Here is a 21517-nt window from a genome sequence, read left to right as displayed (position 1 = left end):
CAACCATTTTCTCATATAATAATTTAATATATGCCAGCCAAACAAAGTATTTGTATCTTTATTCAATTAAATTAAAACAGACCTGCCAGGTATATTATATAACATTCACTATATACACATGATTTAGGCAATGCAAGGTAATTCTAGATATGCTGATCACTCAACTATTAGTAAAACATGAACGGTGTCAGCGATGCCCAGCAAGTACTCCTTTCACACTGGGTGACTGCATTTCCATAGTATGGTTAGAGGGACAGCTACAAGCCATGACATGGATTACCAGCAAACTTTTGTGGGAAAAGGGGGGAAAATGACAATCTAGCATAGATTAACAGTCTCCTAAATGTAAATCATATACTTGACAGTTACATTGTTTTAAAAGTTCTTCTGTCATTGTTAATGACACAAAACTTCTCTTGTTTGAAGGCAACACCACCACATTTTGTTTGTGTAGGGAGGGTGGGTAGGGGAATGCTCTTAAAATCGGTATAATTATTCTTAAAAAAAAAAAAAAAAGTACCTCTTTGGTGAAGCCTTGGTACCCATTCAATTCACTGTAATAATCTGTAAACAGGACTGTAGTACAGTGCTGGGCCTTGATTCCAACAAGGTCAGGTACCACAGCCTTTCCTCACAGTCCTCTGAATGATTTTTAAGAAAATATTCTAAAGTAGGACAAACAAAAGCAAAGGAAAACAAAGGAGGATTTGAAGATCCCTGTTTAAGATTTCTTTTTAAAAAGTGCATAATATTTTGAATTACAAAAACTGTCATCATGTGGGCCTGCTGGACACTAGACTGTGTTTTTCATCCCTTTAATGATAAAGATCACTTCACAAAAAGAGGACTCCTGCCTACTGGCTGGAGAAAGTTCCCTTTACTTGATTTTCAGGTGCAATCAGTTGTCCACTTCCTCTAGATCGGTCTTTCCATATTCTAAACGAACACCATTTTCACTTTATAATTACATCTAGGTTAAAATTCATTGTCTTATACTGCATCTTGAAGTAGAGTCGTTAGTGTTTGGAGTTCTCATTTTAACTCCTCAGTGCTGGCACGTTCAGTGCATCCATCGCCAGCAATGGATTTGGGGCCAGGAAAATGTACATCCTGGTATAGAGGAACTCAGGAAGAATGAGCATTCTCCAACAGTGGTGGTCCATCTCTGTGCATGGATGGGTGTGTATGCTCCCTTTTGTAAGTTTTTGGAGGGAGTTTAGGGATATGTTGAGAAGTGCTTTGTCGTGGAGGAACAGGCGGCCCAGCAATGGAATGAAGGTCCACTTCTTGTGTCAATGGTGGTGATGGCAGATGCCTTCTTGTGCCGTGAGGAGAAGGTGTTTGAGGAGGAGGTGGTGTAAAGGGGGAAGGGCTGTTTGGGAAGAAGGCATTACTATGGTCACTTTTTTTGCCCAAAGGGGGAGGTTGGAGATGTAGTGGTGAGCTTGAGAAAACATCAGGTGTCCTCACGGGTTCTCGTGGAGGTAATAAGGGAGGGCTTTCAGGAGGATCTGATATAGAGGTCCGGTCTGATACTGAATATCGTGGTGAATAGGCTTTTGATGTGGGTTGCCTAGGAGGAATTGCTGGGGGGCTGTCCAAATGCTTAGACATGATCTAACATAAACGGGGGAAAAAAAAGACATTTATTAATAATTTAATTTATGTAGCACCATGAATATATTAAAAATTAAGCTGGGGTTTTCAAATATGCTATTGGAAGAACCCTAGATGTGGATCAGGTCGTTTTGCCATGTTTTAAAAATTGGAGGTTACGGCAGTTCATTCATTAAAATTATTTTTCCCTCAGTGTTAAGTTTTTATTTTTCTCAAAATTTTGTTATTTGCTACTGCTTACCTATTATTGAATCTAATATAAGATCATTTCCATTTAACATAAATTACCTGTCAACTTTACAATTTTAAACTTACTATATTAACATTTCATGATATTCTGCAAAGAGTGTCTTGACTTGCCCAGGTGCTCTGCTCTCTGGACACTGAGAACACTGAATCATGTTAACAACTGGCAAAGAAAGAAATTCCAAGAGGTAGAAAAAATAGCTATTATGAGCCTTTAAGGTCTCTTTTGACCCAGAATTTTCATGAAAATCCCACTTATTTAAGCATGCCACATTCACCTATTAAGGGTTCAGATAGGTAATATTTAGCACTAAGATACCATTTCATTTAAAATGTGCTTTCATATAAAGCTTCAGACCTCTTTCCTTCTCTCGTATCTTTTAAAGAACTGCTTGAGACTGCATTACTCTTACATTATAGGTTAAGGTTAAACTTTTTTCTTGACAGTACCCATAATTTAGATTTACAAGGGTTTTGAAAACCTACCAAAAAACTGCTTTCAGAAGAAAGGAAATAAACATTACTGCATCGTAAATCCATACTTAATCCTTGTTTAAACTCTATTAAGCCCAAATACTCTGAGTATTAACCTAATTCAGTTAGAACTAAACCAGACACAAGCAATTGATTATAATGTAACTGTAATGATTCCAGTTTCCAGATAACAAGGTTTTCTACTTTACCTTAGATGGCGAAGATTCCGCTGGGGCAGATTCTGGTCGTCTTCGTGGAGGAACAGGAGGGGGGACAGGCACTTCATCAGTGCTCTTGGTTAAACTTATAGATGATACTGAAGCAGATCCTGTAGGATGTTAAATTTTTTGAAAAGTTCACAGGAATTTTATTTCATCTATCAATCCTGAAAAGACTTGGAAACTGCTTATATTTATTAAAAGAAATGTACAGAAGTATCAAAAGCAGTTCAATAAATCAACAACCAATAGTATTTCCTTTATTAAAGCAAACTGCTGTAAAAGCATGCAGAAATTTCTTAGCAGAATTTTCAGAAAAAAAGCTGCCTAAGATATTCTGTTATTATGTTTCTTGAACAAAATAACATTCCCACTGTTAATCTATTACTGGAATTTTTTATTTGGATCTGAGTCTCAGATTTCTGGAAGAGACAGCACTATTAAAAACCTTTGGAATGGTAATTTCTGTTAAGCTTTTTTGATGGGCTCATTTTTTCCTCTGACTTTATTAGTACAGAATTTTCTTGCCTTCACTGGATAGTCCTTGGGGATAGTTTCTGATCTTAACCTCTCTCTCCAATGTCTCTCCCAGCAATCCCCTCAAAGGATGCCAGGGAGAGAATCTAGTGCCTCGGGGAGGGGTCTCTCCTCAGTGTGCTTAGATATTGTTCTCCTTGGCAGGGAAGCAAAGTCAGGTTCATCATACTCTAATCCAAAAATTTTCATTGTGATGGAGATATTTAAGATGACTGAGGCAGTGTGCTGATAATAAAAACAGAAATTACACTAGAATCTGGTGAACCTGATTTAGGAGTAGGTTGATAAACTGGCACCAAAAAGGTAAGTAAAGCCTCTAACTGTAACATATCTTACAGACATTTATAATGACAAGGACTTAATATAAGCATATAAATAATTACACTTTGAAAAACATTTATGTAATTTGTTAACTAGTTTATCAGCACAATGAAAAAGATTATGAAAAAACACTTAAATGGTCGTTCAAAATTATATTTGGCAGGTTCTTTTTCTCCTTTAAACATTGACAGTTTTTATTTTGCCAATTAAATGTTATAACAATATAGAACTTAAAAAGAGTAATTTGTGTATTGATATTATTTAAATGAACAACATTTTGATCACCTACCTTTTTTCTTAAGAGACTATGTAAGTTAATTTAGCTTTAAGAATATTTTCCATTGTACACATTCTGAAATCATTTGTATGAAGAACAACAAAAAACAATCTATTAGCTTAAAATTTATGAAACAGTTTGGTGAATTGTTAGTTTACTTTAAAATTAAAAGCAAATACCTACATTGGAACTTTATTTTGCTTATCAGTGATGAATATTTAGATTATATAATACAGATAGGTACAATGATAAGATAGCTGTTCTAAAGTCAAATAATAGTCATTTGCTTACAATCTGTGCTGTTCCCAGGCTAAGTGACTTAGACACTGCACGTAGCTGCCAACATTCTCATATGCGCATGCATGCTCTTGCTTTTTTTTTTAAAAGTTGAGCATTAAAATATGTTTAGAACTCCAGAGTTGGAAATGAGAAGTGGTTAAATGTGGAAGCCACCCATATAATAATGTTCTTTCAAAAGAGAAAAAAAGATTTTACAAAAAGCATGAAAAATATGTAAGTTTAAGCAAATCATTTATGGTCAAAAGATAGCACAAGTGAAGGCCTCACTTCTAAGATGCTGCAAAGCAAGGTACCAATACTGCCAGACCCAAGACGAGTTTTAGCAGGAAAGGTTACATTTGGTTTAATCTTTAAAGCCAAAGCGAAAATTATGAGTCTTAAACCAAATATACTAACTTGGGCCATGGGGCAGTGTAACTTGGATAAAGACGGTATCGCTGCCTGTGAAAGGAAACAAGAAAAAGTATATATTTTTTCTTTCACTGATATATTCAAACTCATCTGTAAAAATTTATTTATGATAGAAATGTTATTTTTGTCATTCTAGTTTTAAAGAATGGTAGAACAGTTTAGCAAAAGCTCATTACTACTTACTTTTGAGAAAGATAAAGAACTAAACTGCATTAATATTGGGAATTTTCCAGATTCCTTTTAGATTCACTACTTGATGCCATAATAATTAAATGAAAAGCATTCATGAGAAAACTATATACAATATCCTGTATATTAGAGGAAGACTTTCAAAAAATGTATAAACCCAATGTGAGCAAAGAATTCAGCTGGACCTACAGAAATATGTCATTTACTAAGGATTATTTTGAAAAACCAAACTTGTGAAAGTAAGTAGTAAATAATAAATTTATGTTACAAATATTAAAACATAAAAGGAAATTTCTTACTACTATAATTATTATAAAGTTTTGGAAATGTTCTTGGGGCATATGTTCATCACAAAATAACCACAGCTTTGGATATTACAAACAAGCTTCAAAGTGATATAGCTTTTTTTCCTTCTATATTTTTAAACACTTAAAAAAAATCATTAAACAGTTTTGGTGCTTAGACAGATTTTATATAGGAAACTCTGATAATTTTTGAATGTCTAATTTCAACAACACTAGCCCCAAGAGCATTAAAGTAGAAAAACTGAGACAAAGGCTAGAAGATCTATACTGCTTCTAAATCGATATAGGTGTTTAGGTTACACTGCCTCATATTACCAACATATTGAACAGATAATATCCAAGAGACTAAAGCAATACCTATAGCACTAGACTGAGCTGATTTTTAAAACTTCAGGTTTCTCTCATTTTTGCACAATAGGCAATAACTCAAATAATTAGGGCTGTTGTTTTTCTAGCTTCTTTGCTCAGAATGAGGATAATTTAACGTCCTAGGTTCAGTGGGCGGAATTATTAATTTGATTGCTTATACAGATACAGTGTTCTTATTTCCCAGACAGCTCCAATTTCAAATAATCTATCCTATTACCTCCTTTCCATATGTACTGATATTTATTTGGAGGCTCTGGTTACTAAGGGTAGCAATCCAGCTAATTCTAATAAGTTAGCTCTCAAAAGATTAAAATTCATTTTTACACTTTGATATTAAATAATTCTGCTACTGTGTCAAAGATTCTGTTTACTAAAAATCAGATTCTCTTCACTAACATAATAGGGGTTAAAGGGGGTAATCTGCTTTAGTGTTTACTACTTATGTATTTTCCAGTTTTCTTGGAAAGGAAATAAATATGCCTTCTGGAGATAAGCCTCAAGAACATGGTCGTATACTTAGTACAATACAGGAATAAAATCAAAAGACAAAGCTCATGACAGTTACCAACTGCCGGCTTTTAGAAAGAATGATTACACCTATGCATACACACTTGTGCACGCAGATGCAGACTTGGCTTTGATCATATTTATATATAGCACAGGCTTAGATTCATGTGTAAACTTGGGGCACTTTTCTGATTTGTCACTTCAAACTAATTGCTTGGTCTTACTGCCTGGAAAATGCTATTTAAAAACTCTCAGAATTAAACAGTATATATATCAAGAAATATATACTAGGAATTCTTGTCAGCTAGGTACTGAACAAATTTATTGATAATGACTTAGGAGTGAAAACCAATTAATCAAAAAGTAGTATCAATTTGTTAAATACAAACCCCAGACAAAAGATCAGTGGTTCTCCATCGTGGCTGCACATTAGACCCTGCTAGGGAGCTTTTAAAAAATACTGATGCCCACGTGCCAATGCCAGTGTAACTCAAGTGTGGGCTGGACATATAGGTATTTTTTAAAGCTCCCCAGGGGACTGTAATGTCCAACCAGGGTTGAAACCACTGTTAAAGATAATCTCCAATTTATAATTGAGTCATTCTTGGAATAGGAATAAGCATTTTCCTATAGAAAAAAATTATATAAATCATGAATAACTTCTTAAACTCACAATAGCCTGTTAAATGCAAGTGTATGAAATCAGAAACTAATCACTTATAATAATCTTCTATGAAGAAAAGCCTTGCATTCCAGCTTCAAATGCTTGGAATACATTTTTTCTTGTTAAAGCTTTCCCTACTAAGGGATGGGGCTAAAGCTCATCTGCAGCCCACAGACCAGGCCAGACCTATGGCTTCCTTTTATGACCAGGCAACCTTCAAACAGGAAGGTACCAAGAGCACTTCATCCTCCTCCCTCCATGCTATAGTCAGAGATGCAAAGCTGGGTGGTCTCTCCCCTTTTCCCGGCCACTGTCATCATCACCTCAGAGGTGGACCTGGTCAGGGTAAGGTGTGGAGCAGGGTTCTGAACGTGAGGATGTATGTAGCAGCAGTAGGTAGGTGGCCAGTTTCCTTCCCTCTCTGTCTTCACCACAAAGCTTTCCGTGACCATTCTTGCCTACTCTGTGGTCATCTTTGTGTAAACTTCTACAGCATTAATGTCTTTGCCACTCATTTAGCATTTTGCTAATAAATTAGCACTTATACATCTTCTCTGGTGAAGCCTATCTTACTGAGAGATGAAAAAAATCATGGTACAAACAGAATCAAGCACTTAACAATGGTTAAGCATGTAACTGTGATTCTTTGTACTATGATTATTTTTTTAAACATCTCAGTAAGATTGCAAGCCCTAACAGAGAAGGTGTGTCACTGCTTAGCAAGAAATGAGATATGCAACAGATACTGGCTGAAAAAATTAATCTTTGTTTTTAAAGTAAGTTATTTTTGGAAAAAAAACTATAAGAAGCAAAAAAAGAACTATTATAACTGATCAAAAATTCTAGTCAAACTCTGCCTTTTAAAAAACGTAAGCAATGGAACTTTTTGCCTCATTGTATGGAGTGGAATATGTTCAGATGACTTAAGAATGTAGGTACAGCAGCTCTTTCCTGCCAGGCCCTGAGGGAAGCAAGGAAGTAGGTATTCACTCTAGTGGCAACACAGTGAGTACCAGGCTGGACGTGCTGGTGATCTACCCCGCCCCCCCCCACCCCATAACACTAGCAGATCTGTTAAGCAGAGTGGGGTCAAAAGCAGATGAGGACCTTTAATATACATAGACCACTAAAGAACTTTAAGTAAGGGACTAACTGAGCATACAGATGGTTTTATATTATACTGGCTTACTTAATTTCAAAATCAGTTATTTTCAATTTTTACTAAGAACAGAGGGAGTAGTAATAGGGGCTTGCTTTTTCACAAAGGAAGAGAAACGGAAAAAATCTTCAAGGCTAAGATTACAAAGCCTAAGGTTTCTCCACTTGTCTAGCTATTTTTAGTTAATATTCTTCCACTGTCACATATGACAAAGCACTGATCCAGAGCGCTGCATTCCAAAATGATTCCCTTTTCCCTGTTTGACTAATAATTTAAAGATTTAGCACTAGTAGGGAATGTAGTAGACTTATCTCCTGTTTTTCTACATCTTCCATTTTTAGCTACTTAAACTAAGAGAAACAGAATTTGCAATTGATGGCCTTCATGTGATTTCAATAATTCACTCATGGGAATCTTTATAATATAGATCACAGCCAACTGCTCTTGGAAAAACACCCTTCAAACAGTTAAATGGGTCATAATAAACAAGGATTTTAAGTCAGGTATACTGTGAAAAGTGCTGCTTTTACTTTATTACTTAATTTAGGAGGTTGGCGAATTGGGGAAAATAAATGGGAATTTTTTTTAACCTGGTGTTTATTTGAACTTATAAAAAATATCTGATAGCCTACTGTGTGCATAACATGACTTCATAATCCTCAGTAGCCAAACAAGGCCAAGGTGTGGCAATTCTTAAAACAAATACACTTTAGGTGATAAAATGATAAGACAAACTGCTGGGTAACTACAAATATATATACAACGCGGGAATAAATAAACGGGATTCTGGACCAAATCTCAAAATAATATACCTCCAAAAAATAATTTTTTTTAAGTTAGATTCTCTGAGTTGGAAGAAATCTTAAAAATCTAGTTTAATCCCCAGAAGGCACAGAAAAAGTATTTTATCGAAAATCAGAAAGCTCACTAGCAGACTGGGATGACAAACTAGGATTCCTAACTCCTACGTCAGTGCTTCTCAACCTCCTCCCGAATAATAATGTCATGCTGCCTCTCACTATTGGATTCTATAACATCAAATATTAGGGCAGAACTTGAACTGTACACTGAGCTAGGACAGCCAATGGGAAGAGCATGTGGAAATGGTTGTGAGAGGGTTAAAGCCGACTGAATTCAAACTCTGATTTGATAATGAGCAAATGAAAAAAGGTTGTGGGTTCTTAGTAGAGATTTAAAGCTCCACATGAAATTGATTAAAAAATTAATGGAAGCATGGTGCTCTAGATATAAAAGGTAGCCTCTTCAAAGGGCTAGGGCTGGGCTGTACAGTTTGGCACCCATTAGCCACATGTGGTTATTAAGCATTTGAATGTGGCTAGTCCAAATTGAGATGTGCTATAAGTGTAAAACGTATACTGCATTTTGAAGATTTAGAACCAAAAAAGAGATTGTAAAGTCTCTCAGTAAATTTTTATACTGATTTCATATTGAAATGACAACATTCTGCATATGCTGGGTTAAATAAAATATATTACTAAAATTAATTTCACCTAATTCTTTTTGCTTTTTTAAAACGTGGCTAAAGATCATTTAAAGTTACACATGTGGTTCACATTATATTTCTATTGGACAGCACTGATTTAAAACTAGGAAAGGGATGAGCAACAGTATGCAGGCGGTGAGATTTGTATGGCTGGGCTTGAAAGCATAGGAGTGTATTAGCCGGTGCTATATACCACCTGCTGGATGGTGTAGACTGAAAAAGGGTTAAGTAGGAGTTTGATTTTGATACATTGCAAAATTAGAAACTACAGAGTTTGGTTGGAAAGGAACCAGGTACTGAGCAGTATTCAAATATAATTTTGGAGGCAGCAATCAGATTGACATTCCATGCAGATTTTAGGAGTTATCTTTGTTTCCTCCAGAAGTTAGAGATGCATTTTAAATTCACCAATTGAAAACAAATGCTCGAATGAGCTTTCAATTACCAATTTCATCATCAGGCCTATCTGTAAAGTATAATACATTTAAAGAGGGTTGTTCTAACAGATAAACTGCTGGAGTTTAGAATTTATTTTATATTTCTATAATAATAGCTTTTGAAATGGTATTTGATTTACCTACAAATTTACAAAAAATATATATATACAGATTCCTTTTTACCTCTAGCACATATAACACTAACAATTACTTAAAGCACTTAAAACTTGAGCACCTACTTGAGTGAAAAGGGCTTGAATGATCAGAATCAAATACGCTGCAAACATCTGTGGTACTAGAAGCACCAGAAGCAGGAGGAGGTGTTAACGGTGTTCTTGGAGAATTTGGTGCAGATGCTGTACTTTCTGTTTCACTTTCAGGGATCCTACTATAACTAATTTTCCTTGGCTCTTGCTGCAGAGGTGTGGGATGTCTCATAGTACCTGGTCTTGGGTTTGATGGACGAACACCAGGAGATTTTAGGGGATAGCTATATTTTTTTGGCTGTAGACATATCAAAAGAAACACAACACTTACAACACCATAATGGAAAAGAAGGTTCTTCTATAAATGCTTGGTAAAATTCGATTAGTATCTAGGAAAACCACAAAGCACTAATAAAGAAGTGACATAATGATTCAAATCAAAGTGTCCAAGTTGAAGAGTTAACACCCCATTTCCATAAAGCCTTGGCTATCTAAATTATTAGGGATGCCATCAGGATCATTTGAGCTATTTACAAATGCATTAAACTGCTTGAGTTTTCATCTGTTTATGTTAGTTTTATGGCATTTTTTTTCTTACAGAGTGATCATTTCGCAATGATATCAGTGTGTCTCATTGGAGCAGACTATATAGCTATTTCCAATTTGCTGTTTTTAATCCATCTTTTAAAAAACTGTTTTAGGCCTTGAGAAATTTTCTTGTGATGTAATTTCATAAGCTTTGGTTCACAGACATTATGAGATTTATCTTGGTTACTTAGAAGCCATTTATGTTTACTTCTTGATTCTTGACTTTCTTATGAATAAGAGAGATTATATTCAGAACAGTGAGATGATGATACTGTACATAAACTTGGCCAGGCAGTTACTAGTAATAAGAAAGAATGGAAACTTTATTTCACCCCCAAAAAAGTATCTTTAGCCAAGCCTGTTATTTTTATGGCTAATGATTCAAGGTTAAAAGTTCTCATAAAAAGTACTTATATAAGTACATATATTTATTAAAAGTGAATTAGTATAAATTATCAGATTTCCTGCCCTTAACATAAATACCGAATAACATTTTTTGTTAAGTTGGCCATATTTGCCCAACTTCTTCATCTATCATATTAGGATTTATTCACATTAATATTAGTGCCCATTTACCTGGAACTAAGTGGAATAATCCTGAGCATATTTATTAAGCATTTATTCACTATTTTTATCCATTACATGTGCACGTCATCTCTAAATGCCTTTATAGAAAACTATAAACCACCAGATATAGATGACAACTGTAAAAAATATATAAATGTAAAAGAAATATAAATGTATGAATGCTTACAAATCTTGGGAGAGGCTTAGGGTTTCGTGGTTCTATTTCTAGGGATTTGTTGAAAAGATAATCTGTAAATTCTTTTTCCATACTATTTCCCATTGGATTCAAGTTTTCAAAGAACCTCTAAAATAGATGCCAAGAAAAACAATTATTAATATTAAATAATTTAAATTCAGTTTAAAGTTCATGAAAATAATTTAAGAAAACATTTAACGTAAGAAAATTGGAATTATTTAAGTTTTATTTTCCTTTTTCTCCGCAATAAACCTGCCTCTTATCAGGTGGTTATAAACTTAATCAGAAATATGTGTCCTCAAATAATTCAACTTACTTTGATATCTGATTCTACTCGTAAACAATAAGGCTGATTTTGGTACTGCTGGATCTCGCCTGTTATTTCTGCTACTTTCCTCCTTTTGCTAAAGTTTATAAGCTCTTTTCCATGCCTTTTTAGGACCTCAGGGTTGCCTTCTTCTGTTTTCAAGATATTAGTTAGATAAATTCCTAGAAGAGATAATAAATTATTTCAAGGATAAAAATGGAAAAGGCTAGTTTTTTTCTTTCTCAGTAATTATAGGTATATTACACTGTACCATCTCAACCGTCATAACCAAAGAATTAAGGCACAAATTTCCATTCTATGAAAAACAACAAGCTAAGTAAATATCAAAGAAAGATTTTTATAAGTATCAAATTCTTCTGTGGCTTAAGTTCTATGAATACCCAGGAAAAAGGGAGACCAAGTTTAACAAAATTAATAGATTTTCAGGAGCAATAACCAATTTCCCACCCCCCACACCCATATGTTATTTAACATTAAGTCATGGTTTTGTTAAAGGAACTTTAAGAATAACCCATCACTATTAACACATATTTTTGGCAAAACAGGAAAACGTCAAATTTAGAGGATCATATTTTCTGCTTACTCAGCTCCTGAGGCCCCCAAGAGGTCGTTAGGCTTTGTAATTCAGAGGTAGTACTGTTTGGATAGGCTGACTCGTGAAAATGTGGGCGGATGTGCAAGCCTATCAAACACAGGACCGCATGTGATTTATGTATATTCTGGTCTTCAGTACTTCTAGAATTATGTCAGCCTGGTAAGGGAGCTCCTGTTTCCCCACCACTGCAGTTTGTGCACTGGATGAGGAGGAGAATGAACAAAATAGCAGGCATTTTAGTTCCTTTCTGTTCTAGCATAAAGGTTCTGGAGCCAGCTCTGAGGCCTTCTCCTCTTGTGATCTTGTGCAAGTTGCTTATCCTTGGTTTGCTCATCTCTAAAATGAGGACAGCAGGGTTGCTGTGAGAAATAAATGAGTAAATTTATGTACAGGCTTAGAATGGGGCCTGACAAAAGTAGATGCTTAATTAGCTGTGGTTGGGATTGTTGATACTGTTGTTGCTATTCTTGCCCTATCCTATTTCTGCCTTTTCCTCTTAAGTACTGACTATGATGCTTTGGGGAAAAAAAAAGTGTGAATATCTGAGTTCATTTGCTCAGTACACATTTGCTGAGTCTCTGCTGTACGCCAAGCACTGCATTAGGAACTGCAGATACAAAGATGAACAAGACACACAGTTCCTGACTTCAAGGAGTTCAGAGTGTTGAATGTGGGCTACTACAGTACCATTTGGTAAGTGCTATATTAATTAGTACTAATGCATAAGATGCTATGAGAGCACAAACACGATGTGCCTAACTCTGCCTTGAGCTGTTGGGAGTAGCAGAAGCATCACAGATTAAAATATGCTTAAAGTAAGTCTCAAAAAATGAATAGAAGTTTAATAAGCAGAATAAGATAGAGGGGCATTCTAAGCAAAGCAGCCACGTGTTTGAAGGCACTGGTTTTTGTGAAGCTTGGAGGCATACTCAGAAATGGCTAGCCTTTAGGGGTTTGGTCTGTGGGGTGGAGGAAGAGTGGCAGGAAATGAGGATAGGCAGAGGCAAGGAATCAGTAGTTCTAATCCCTTCTCCATCACTGCAGGTTAGTCACTGGATGAGGAGAGGGATGAACAAAGCAACAGGCACTTCAGTTCTAATCACAGATTAGTGGTTCTAAATGGTTTTGTGGTAGAGGCAAACGTTTGGTTTTTTTTGGCTGCACTGCACTGTTTGTGGGATTTCAGTTCCCCGACCAGGGATCAAACCCAGGCCCTCGGCGGTGAGAGTGCCAAGTCCCAACCACTGGACCGCCAGGGAATTCCCGACGCAAACTTTTAGAGACGAGAATATTTGGCTACGTTCTTGGCAAGATTAAATAACTCAAAATCAATAGTGAACAGTTAGCAATAATGAAACATGATAGACATCAATGCCTGTTTGGTTCTAGAAAGCATCCAGTTATTCAGTGTATTAATTACTTGGCTATTTCTCAGCACCTAGGCTACTCTTGATTATATATTCATAAGACAAATTGACCATGTGTTCTAGTAAGCACAGGCTCTTTTATTTTCCACATCTGCCTGTCACTGGCTTTTTTACTTGCAGTCGGTTATATTCTCCTCTACACTAAGTTGCATGACCCACTTAGTTCAATGTTCAGTCTGACAAACGTCCGTGACAGTACACATATTCAATGGGAGCCAAAATTAACCTTCCATATTGGCCACAAATTGATGGCCCAACTATGAAGAGTTTGTGGGTAGTAGCACCCGTACAGGGTCACAAAGAGCCTTTTTAAAAGAGCTTAGCTTGTATCCAGTAGGTAATTAGGAGACTATCAGCATCTTTACATTCTAGAATGATTATTCTGGTTGTACTGTGACGCTAGATGGGTTAGAAGGAGTTAAGACTAGAAGCAGGAAGCTCAGTTAACAGAGTAAAAGTCATCTTGGTGAGATGATGAGGGCTACCTTAGGGCCCACAGGCATAGAGTGGAGTGCATAAATATCTAAGAGGTAAATGCCACAAGAACTGATTAAGTGGTTTGGGCAGAGGGTAGGCACAGCGGGAAGGAAGACTCTCACCTTTGTGCCTGAGGGACTGACTGGGTGGTGGTGTAATGACTGACCTGGGGAACATGGGGATAATAAATTGTGGGATATTGTAGGTGTTAAAAGTATACTTGAAAGAAGTTGTGAAAATGCTTACAAGTAGCATTTTGGGAGAGCTCAGGATAGAATCTGGGATTATTTTATGACAAATTAACGGCTAGTTAAAAGGAGAACAAATAATTAAAGAGGTGCTGTTCAAACTTTGTTGATCATAAACTACATTAGTAAAAAAATGTTTAAGCATGCACTCTCTCTCTCTCTCTGTGTATATGTATAATAAAAAATGTAGTGCAAATATGTACATAGATGTGAATATTATAAACTGTTAAAGTTTAATTTTTTTAAAAAAGGTCATTTTACATACCCTGCTCTAGGGACAGCTGTTCTAGGGAGAGGAAAAGCAGAGCATTATGACAAATGATGAAGAGGGATGAGGTTTCACCTCTTTGCTGACACCCTTCCCAAGCTTTTCGGGAAAAGTGGCTGCTCAGGGTTCACAGAGCACTCTGTTCATACTTTGATTTACACGTTTCTACAATACAGTGTTATATTTACTACATAGCACTATATTTTTCTGCTCTTTCAAGGGAGCTTATTGAGGATAACACTATGTTTTACTTGTCTCTCTATTCTCAACACCTAGCCCTGGGCCTGACACATACAGGCATTCGACAGATATTTCTGAATGAATAAAAGCAGCACACTATTTCAGAATAGAAAAGAAAGCATTTGCAGACTAGACCGGGATACAAGAGACATACAGTCAATTCTAAAATGGCAGGAGAGCAAGAGTGGAGATGGAACAAACTGACAAGAAACAGAAGGAGAACACAAAATTAGAGCAGTGTGAAAGGAAAAGAGCAAAGCTGATGTTACAGGCTTGGAGTTTTGTGCAGAGAGGTGAGACTTGGTTGAGGTAGAAATCTACATCCTTTTACCTGAGAGGAAATGTTAGTTTGCCTATACATATTCATTCTACCTATGAGTAGAACCTTGTAGTGTATGGAGAAAAATTGGGAAATAGACCAGTAGCCCGGCATAGCCTTGGAAGGAGAAATTTTCTGACTTTTATTATTCTGTAAATAGTGCAGTGCCAGCAAAAAAATCTGAGTAAGAATTCTGCTAAGATGATAGAGAAAGTAGAAGTGTCAGATACTACCCCTGAGCCTCCTATAGATGGGAAAAAAATCCAGTATCCAGAATTAAGGATAAGAATCTAGAAGAAGTTTCTACAATTGACCATATAGATGAAATGGAACTAAGCAGCAGCAATAATACCTACCTACTGGGTCAGAACCATGAAAGGCTACCTGGCTAACCTTTAGCTTGGAAATAGCAAAAATCTCCTAGAGCAGCAGAACAGACCAGAGACTTAATAATCAGGAAGATATGCAGAAATGGGTAGGAAGGCTGGCAGGCAGGCTGTCTGCACCTATTAAACCACCTACATGTTTGCAATCACTCACTAAATCATATGGCTCACTTTAAAACACAATGGAATACTACTCTAAATACAGGTCTGAAATTTCCTTTTTTCTCTTAACAACATGTTAACAAAAATCAATTACGTTAGTTCATAGAGATCTGAAAGAGAATACAGTTTGTTTGTATGAATAAATGTCCACCAATCAGGTGATATAATGGAGTAGCAGGGGCCAAACATGAGTCCAGTGAACAGGCCCTGTGGTTTCATTTCACCTCTGTGTAACAGGGGCCATAGGATATCATGAGTAGCATGACTATAAGTTCAGTGAGTGTACTGAGTGACTAAGATATTTCGCTTTTTTCTAAGCACCTGACATAGCCCCTGATACTTAGTGGTACTCAAGAAATATTTGTTGACAGGTTGAATGAAATGAACATCAGACTGAGGTCCTTCCCAGGCTCCCTTGTATGAACTGGCACCATAGTTACTACACTTAAAAGTAAATGCATAGACTTCAATGTTTTATCAGAAAGAGAAATGAACTCAACAGTTTTATCAAGAATTTAGGGGGAAAAAATCCTCAGAAAACGGAATAAATTAACAATGATAAAAAGTAATACATGACATAAAAACTATAAAATCAGAGAGAATAACTGTTTCAACTTTTATTGTTTGGAAGAAAAACACAGTAAAACAAACAAGTAAAAATAGAAACAGAAAAACATATTGCAAATAAGAGCAATTTTAAAAGTAGCATTTTTATAGAGTGAATGCTAGTACTTTTAGAATACTGAAATGAGACAACTGTGTAGCAAACAAAACTGAAATAGAAAAAAAATTAAGGAAGAAATGAAAATGTTATTATAGAATTACATACTACAAAAGATTCTAGGCCCAGATGGTTTTTCTGTTGGAATATTTCAAAGTTTAAAGGCTAGATCATTTCATGATATTCTGGAATAGAATAAGATGGAAAGCTGCTTAACTCATGTTACAAGGTAAATATAACCATAATAACAAAAGCTGATAAATATAGGACAAGAAGAAAAACCACAAACCAATCTCACTTATAAAGATGGATGCAAAAATCCTGAATAAAATGATAATGAATAGAATTCATTTGTATATTTAAAAGACTAATCCACCATGAATATAAAAGACTTAATGTCGGTTAACAGAAAGGTTCAATATTAGCAAACCTATAATTTTAATTTGCTAAATAAGAAAAATCATTTTGCTCTAAGACAGCAAACTATAAAGGTAAATGTATACTGCCAACAAAAACACAGAAGATAACTATGCAAAGAAATTGTCTTAACATAATAAATAGCATGGAATCAAGCAAATAGCAAAATTATACCTATCCCTGCTGAAACAGAGATGAAAACAGAACTTCTTCTTTTTATTACTGTTTAACCTTTTTTTTTTTTTTTTTTTTTTTTTTTTTGCGGTACGCGGGCCTCTCACTGTTGTGGCCTCTCCCGTTGCGGAGCACACGCTCCGGACACACAGGTTCAGCGGCCATGGCTCACGGGCCCAGCCGCTCCGTGGCATGTGGGATCTTCCCAGACTGGGGCACGAACCCGTTGTCCCCTGCATCGGCAGGCGGACTCGCAACCACTGCGCCACCAGGGAAGCCCACTGTTTAACCTTTGTTTGGGAAGTTGTGACTAATGCTGTAAGGCCTAACACAGAAATAAAATCAAAAGAAGAGACACTATTGTTATCGGTAGACATGATTAAATATCTAGAAAATCCCAGGAAATTAATAATTCTTGGAATTAAGGGAAATTGACTATTAAAAAATGAATACCATTCACGATCAAAAATACCTAGGAAAAAGCTAATTATCATAAATGTTCTTTCCAAATTAATTGATAGATCATTCCAACTGTATTTTGGGGAATCACTCCCCCTCCCCAGTTCATTTGGAAAAATAAAGAGACAAAATTGGCAAAGAAAATACTGAAGAAACATCAACAAACCAATCTTATTATACATGAAAATATTATAAATATAAAGCAGGATTTCTCTCTCTCTCTCTCTCTTTCTTTCTTTCTTTTTTGTGGCTGAGCTATGTGGCTTGTGAGATCTTAGCTCCCCGACCAGGGATCGAACCCCGGCCCACGGCCGTGAAAGTGCCGAGTCCTAACCACTAGACCGCCAGGGAAGTCCCTAAAGCAGGATTTCTTACCCTTGGCACTACTGACCTCTTAAACTGGGTATTTCTTTGTTGTGCGGGCTGTCCTGTGCACTGCAGGCTGTTAGCAATATTCCTGTCCCCTACTGACTAGAGGCCTCTAGCACTCCCCAACTCGAACAACAAAAAATGCCTCTAGACATTGCTGAATGTTCCTTGGGGGACAAAAATTGCCCTGGTTGAGAATCACTGATTATAAAGTGCCAATCATTAAGACTGGGGCACTAGCATAAGAAGTTAATGGGATGAACCTAGAGATTATCATACTAAGTGAAGTTAGACAGAGAAAGACAAATATATGATATCACTCACATGTGGAATCTAATTTAAAAAAAGATACAAATGAACTTATTTACAAAACAGAAACAGATTTACAGAAATCGCAAACAAACTTATGGTTACCAAAGGGGAAATGTTGGGGGGAGGGATAAATCAGAAGCTTGAGATAAACACACACACACTACTATATATGACAGATAATCAATAAGGACCTACTGTATAGCATAGGGAACTCTACTCAATATTCTGTGATAACCTATATGAGAAAAGAATCTAAAAAAGAATTAATATATGTATAGGTATAACTGAATCACTTTGCTGTACACCTGTAACTAATATAACATTGTAAATCAACTGTACTCCAATAAAATTAAAATAAAATAAAATAAAATGAAGTTAATGGGAAACAATACTTTTAAAGAAGGAGGTACCATATATAAATGGGGATGAAGAAGACTTATTCAATAAACATGGGTCAACATATAAACAATCTGGTGGAGAAACAAATTTGAATATTTCATATGATATCTAAAAGACACTTCAATTTGATTGAAGAGTTAAATATAATTTTAAAAGTCAAATCATAAAGCTAGGAGAAAATATGACTGAATGTTAAGTTACTAGACTGGAAGAACTTTCTACAGTCAGAAACAACAGAAATCATAATGGGAAAAATGGACAGATTATAGAATTTTAAAAATACTGTATTTCAAAGAATAACAACTAAAAGGCAGACTGGTAAAATATCTAGCTCAAGAAATATCCAGCTAGATATAAATTATCTAGTTAGATTGGCTAGCTAGCTCAAGAAAATATTGTCAAATACATAAAAAAGGTATAAATATGAAGATATTCATTATAACATTATTTAGGAAAGCAAAAAAGCTGGAAACAACATATGCGTCAGGTCATAGGGTAACAGTTAAATAAACTGTCATACCAACTTTAAAGAATATCTTGTAGCCATTAGAAATGGTAATTATGAAGACTAATAAAACACAACAATATATCTAGGATATGGTAAGTGAAAAAAGTGAACAATGTGTACCTGTCACACAATTACAACTATATACAATATGTATATGTACAAAACTGGTTGGTTATAAAGCCTGAACCAAAATGTCAATTGAAAAAATATCAGGACATAACAATGTTACATGCAGTATAACTTAAAGCTATATAGAAAATATATAAATAGGGATGAGGAAAAGGCTAGAAGAAAATACACCACATACTAAAAAGACTAAACACCAGATGTGTAATTGAGGTCATAATTTTTTTAAGTATTTAGAGGAAGAATCATGAGAGCATATATACTAGCAGAGAAAACAAACCAGTGTGAAAGAGATACTGAAGATATAAAATAACAGGAAATAAGCTGGGACGAAGTGAGAGGGTGGCATGGACTTATATATACTACCAAATACTACCCAGATAGCTAGTGGGAAGCAGCCACATAGCACAGGGAGATCAGCTCGGTGCTCTGTGACCACTTAGAGGGGTGGGATAGGGAGGGTGGGAGGGAGGGAGACGCAAGAGGGAGGGAATATGGGGATATATGTGTATGTAGAGCTGATTCACTTTGTTATAAAGCAGAAACTAACACACCACTGTAAAGCAATTATACTCCAATAAAGACGTTAAATAAATAAAATACAGGAAATAAATGATGGAATAAGATAGAGGAACCTACAGAAAGGGAGAAGATTCAGATGGTAGGTTTCAGTCTTAAAAGAAAGAAAAGGCACTACCTTACTCTGGTGCAAAAAGGAAGGAAAAAAGAATAGGTAAAATTTTGATGTGTAGAAGGTGTGGGCCCAAAGGCACATGCACTATGGTTTTTAGCCATGTGAGGCTGTTTATAAGCAGCATGATTATCAAGTATGGGTAAATATGGCCATGCCTCTTGTGTGGAGTGTTTGGTTTACTAAAAGTCAATAAAAAGATTTCTATGAATATTAAAACAGAAGTAAGCACTATACAATATTGAATGGCTGCACAATATGGAAATAAAAAGTGGAATGTACATATTTGGCTTCATCTTAAAAAGGTCCTCATAGAGAAAAATTCTAAGGGGATTCAGGTGCTAAATATTTGTTAAGTACTTTCTGCTGGTATATTAGACATGTGTTTACTCAGTCATTTAATGAAATAACTGTTGTTTTATCCAGAAACATGATAAAGATTTAAGAAGAAATGCTCACCAAAGAAAGGCACACATGGTGGATTAATAGACCTGAGTTTTGCCAAATATTTCTTATAGTGATCTTCACTTAGTTCATGAGCTTCTTCTAAAATTTTCTTTTGGCGACTTGGTATTTGCTACAATAAAAAAAATAATGTTTAGGGAATATAAGTTTACAAAGGGAATCACAGGTTTTGCCAAAAAATGCCAGGCTTAGAGTAAAGCCCAAACACAACAGTATCAGTTTGATTCTAAGAATAATACTGCTTCAAAGAGACTATCTTCATAGACCCTAGTACAAACGTAAAGAAAAAGTGTGTGTGTGTGAGAAATCTATCTTATCTTGCCATTCCTCAAACAAGTATGTGAGCATTTAGTTGTACATTATATTACAAATAAGGTGTTGAAATCTTTTTATTCTTCTAACTTAGGCTAGGACCTGTGAATACATTTTAATGAGACTGCCTAATTTACAAAGAGCAACCAATTCAATACAAAATTTAGGTAATTCCATCATTTCAGCTGTTACTGAAAAGATAGATGAGGCATGTAAAAATTAAAGGTCATAATTGTTAACATCCTGATTCCTAGGAACAGGGAATGGAAAAAACACCTTTAGATAAGCAAACCTACCTCAAACGTGTGGTCTAGTCTGTATACAGGTGATGAGTTCATAGCACTGACAACCTCAAGGACACCATTGAAGTTGTTCAGCTCTTGAAAGACTTGCAGAATCTCAATTATTCGACTCACCACAGCTACTCTTTCTTCTAAGTTTTCAGTTTCTACAATACATCTGGGAATCAAAGACAAAAAGTGAATTAAAAAATTTGGAGTTTTCCCAACGAAGATATGATTTAAAGAATTTAGCAAACAAAATGGAATGGAGGGCAGCTATAGTGTAACAGTAGAGAATACGTATTCAGAATGGCAGGTAAATAGTAGGTGAATGGAAGAGAAGGCAATGCCTTCAGTCAGGCATGCTGCTTGTCACTGTTTTCCAGACTGATACAGTCAACCGGTCAGTCATTCTTCCTATTATATTTGGTGCATTCTCTCTCAGTATTGGAGTTCTCTGATCAGTCTATCATCTTGTTGAATGTATGCTGGTCTTTAGGATGTGGGTGTGTTCTAGGGAAATTATTCTCAAATTTAAGAATTCTCTGCCTCTTATTCTTCATCTAATTGTAAGATTTTAGTGATTAATGCTTAATTTCTTTCTTTGACATACAGAAATAATTACCTACATTTCTAAGAACAGCTCTTTAGATAAGCACTATAATGTTAAAAAGTGAATGAAAGTATTTTACCACCATTCAGAATAAAAAATTTTTAATTACTTAGAAAGAATAAAAAAGT

General features: G+C 35.6%; 1 protein-coding gene across 5 annotated transcripts in view; it reads right to left on the bottom strand.

Moving 5' to 3' along the window:
* Nucleotides 1-453: 453 nt before the first annotated feature.
* SOS1 (SOS Ras/Rac guanine nucleotide exchange factor 1) overlaps nucleotides 454-21517 on the bottom strand; it is a 147066-nt gene continuing 126002 nt past the window's right edge. For 4 of the 5 annotated variants that reach the window (XM_022574017.3, XM_089923258.1, XM_089923260.1 and 1 more), the window contains 8 exons: nucleotides 20792-20954; nucleotides 20178-20295; nucleotides 11409-11581; nucleotides 11084-11200; nucleotides 9775-10039; nucleotides 4387-4431; nucleotides 2547-2665; nucleotides 454-1617 (listed from right to left, as the gene is read on the bottom strand). In XM_022574017.3, the coding sequence (XP_022429725.1) occupies nucleotides 1126-1617; nucleotides 2547-2665; nucleotides 4387-4431; nucleotides 9775-10039; nucleotides 11084-11200; nucleotides 11409-11581; nucleotides 20178-20295; nucleotides 20792-20954 (1492 nt within the window). In that variant the 3' untranslated portion in view covers nucleotides 454-1125. The remainder of the gene's footprint in view (nucleotides 1618-2546; nucleotides 2666-4386; nucleotides 4432-9774; nucleotides 10040-11083; nucleotides 11201-11408; nucleotides 11582-20177; nucleotides 20296-20791; nucleotides 20955-21517) is intronic. The other variant, XM_022574019.3, reaches the window with a different exon arrangement.

This window comes from Delphinapterus leucas, chromosome 13 (genome assembly GCF_059928025.1).
Source record: "Delphinapterus leucas isolate spDelLeu-1000000601 "Yukka" chromosome 13, BTC_Dleu_Yukka2, whole genome shotgun sequence".
In the NCBI taxonomy this organism is placed as follows: Eukaryota; Metazoa; Chordata; class Mammalia; order Artiodactyla; family Monodontidae; genus Delphinapterus; species Delphinapterus leucas.
This window is presented reverse-complemented; position numbering and strand designations above follow the sequence as displayed.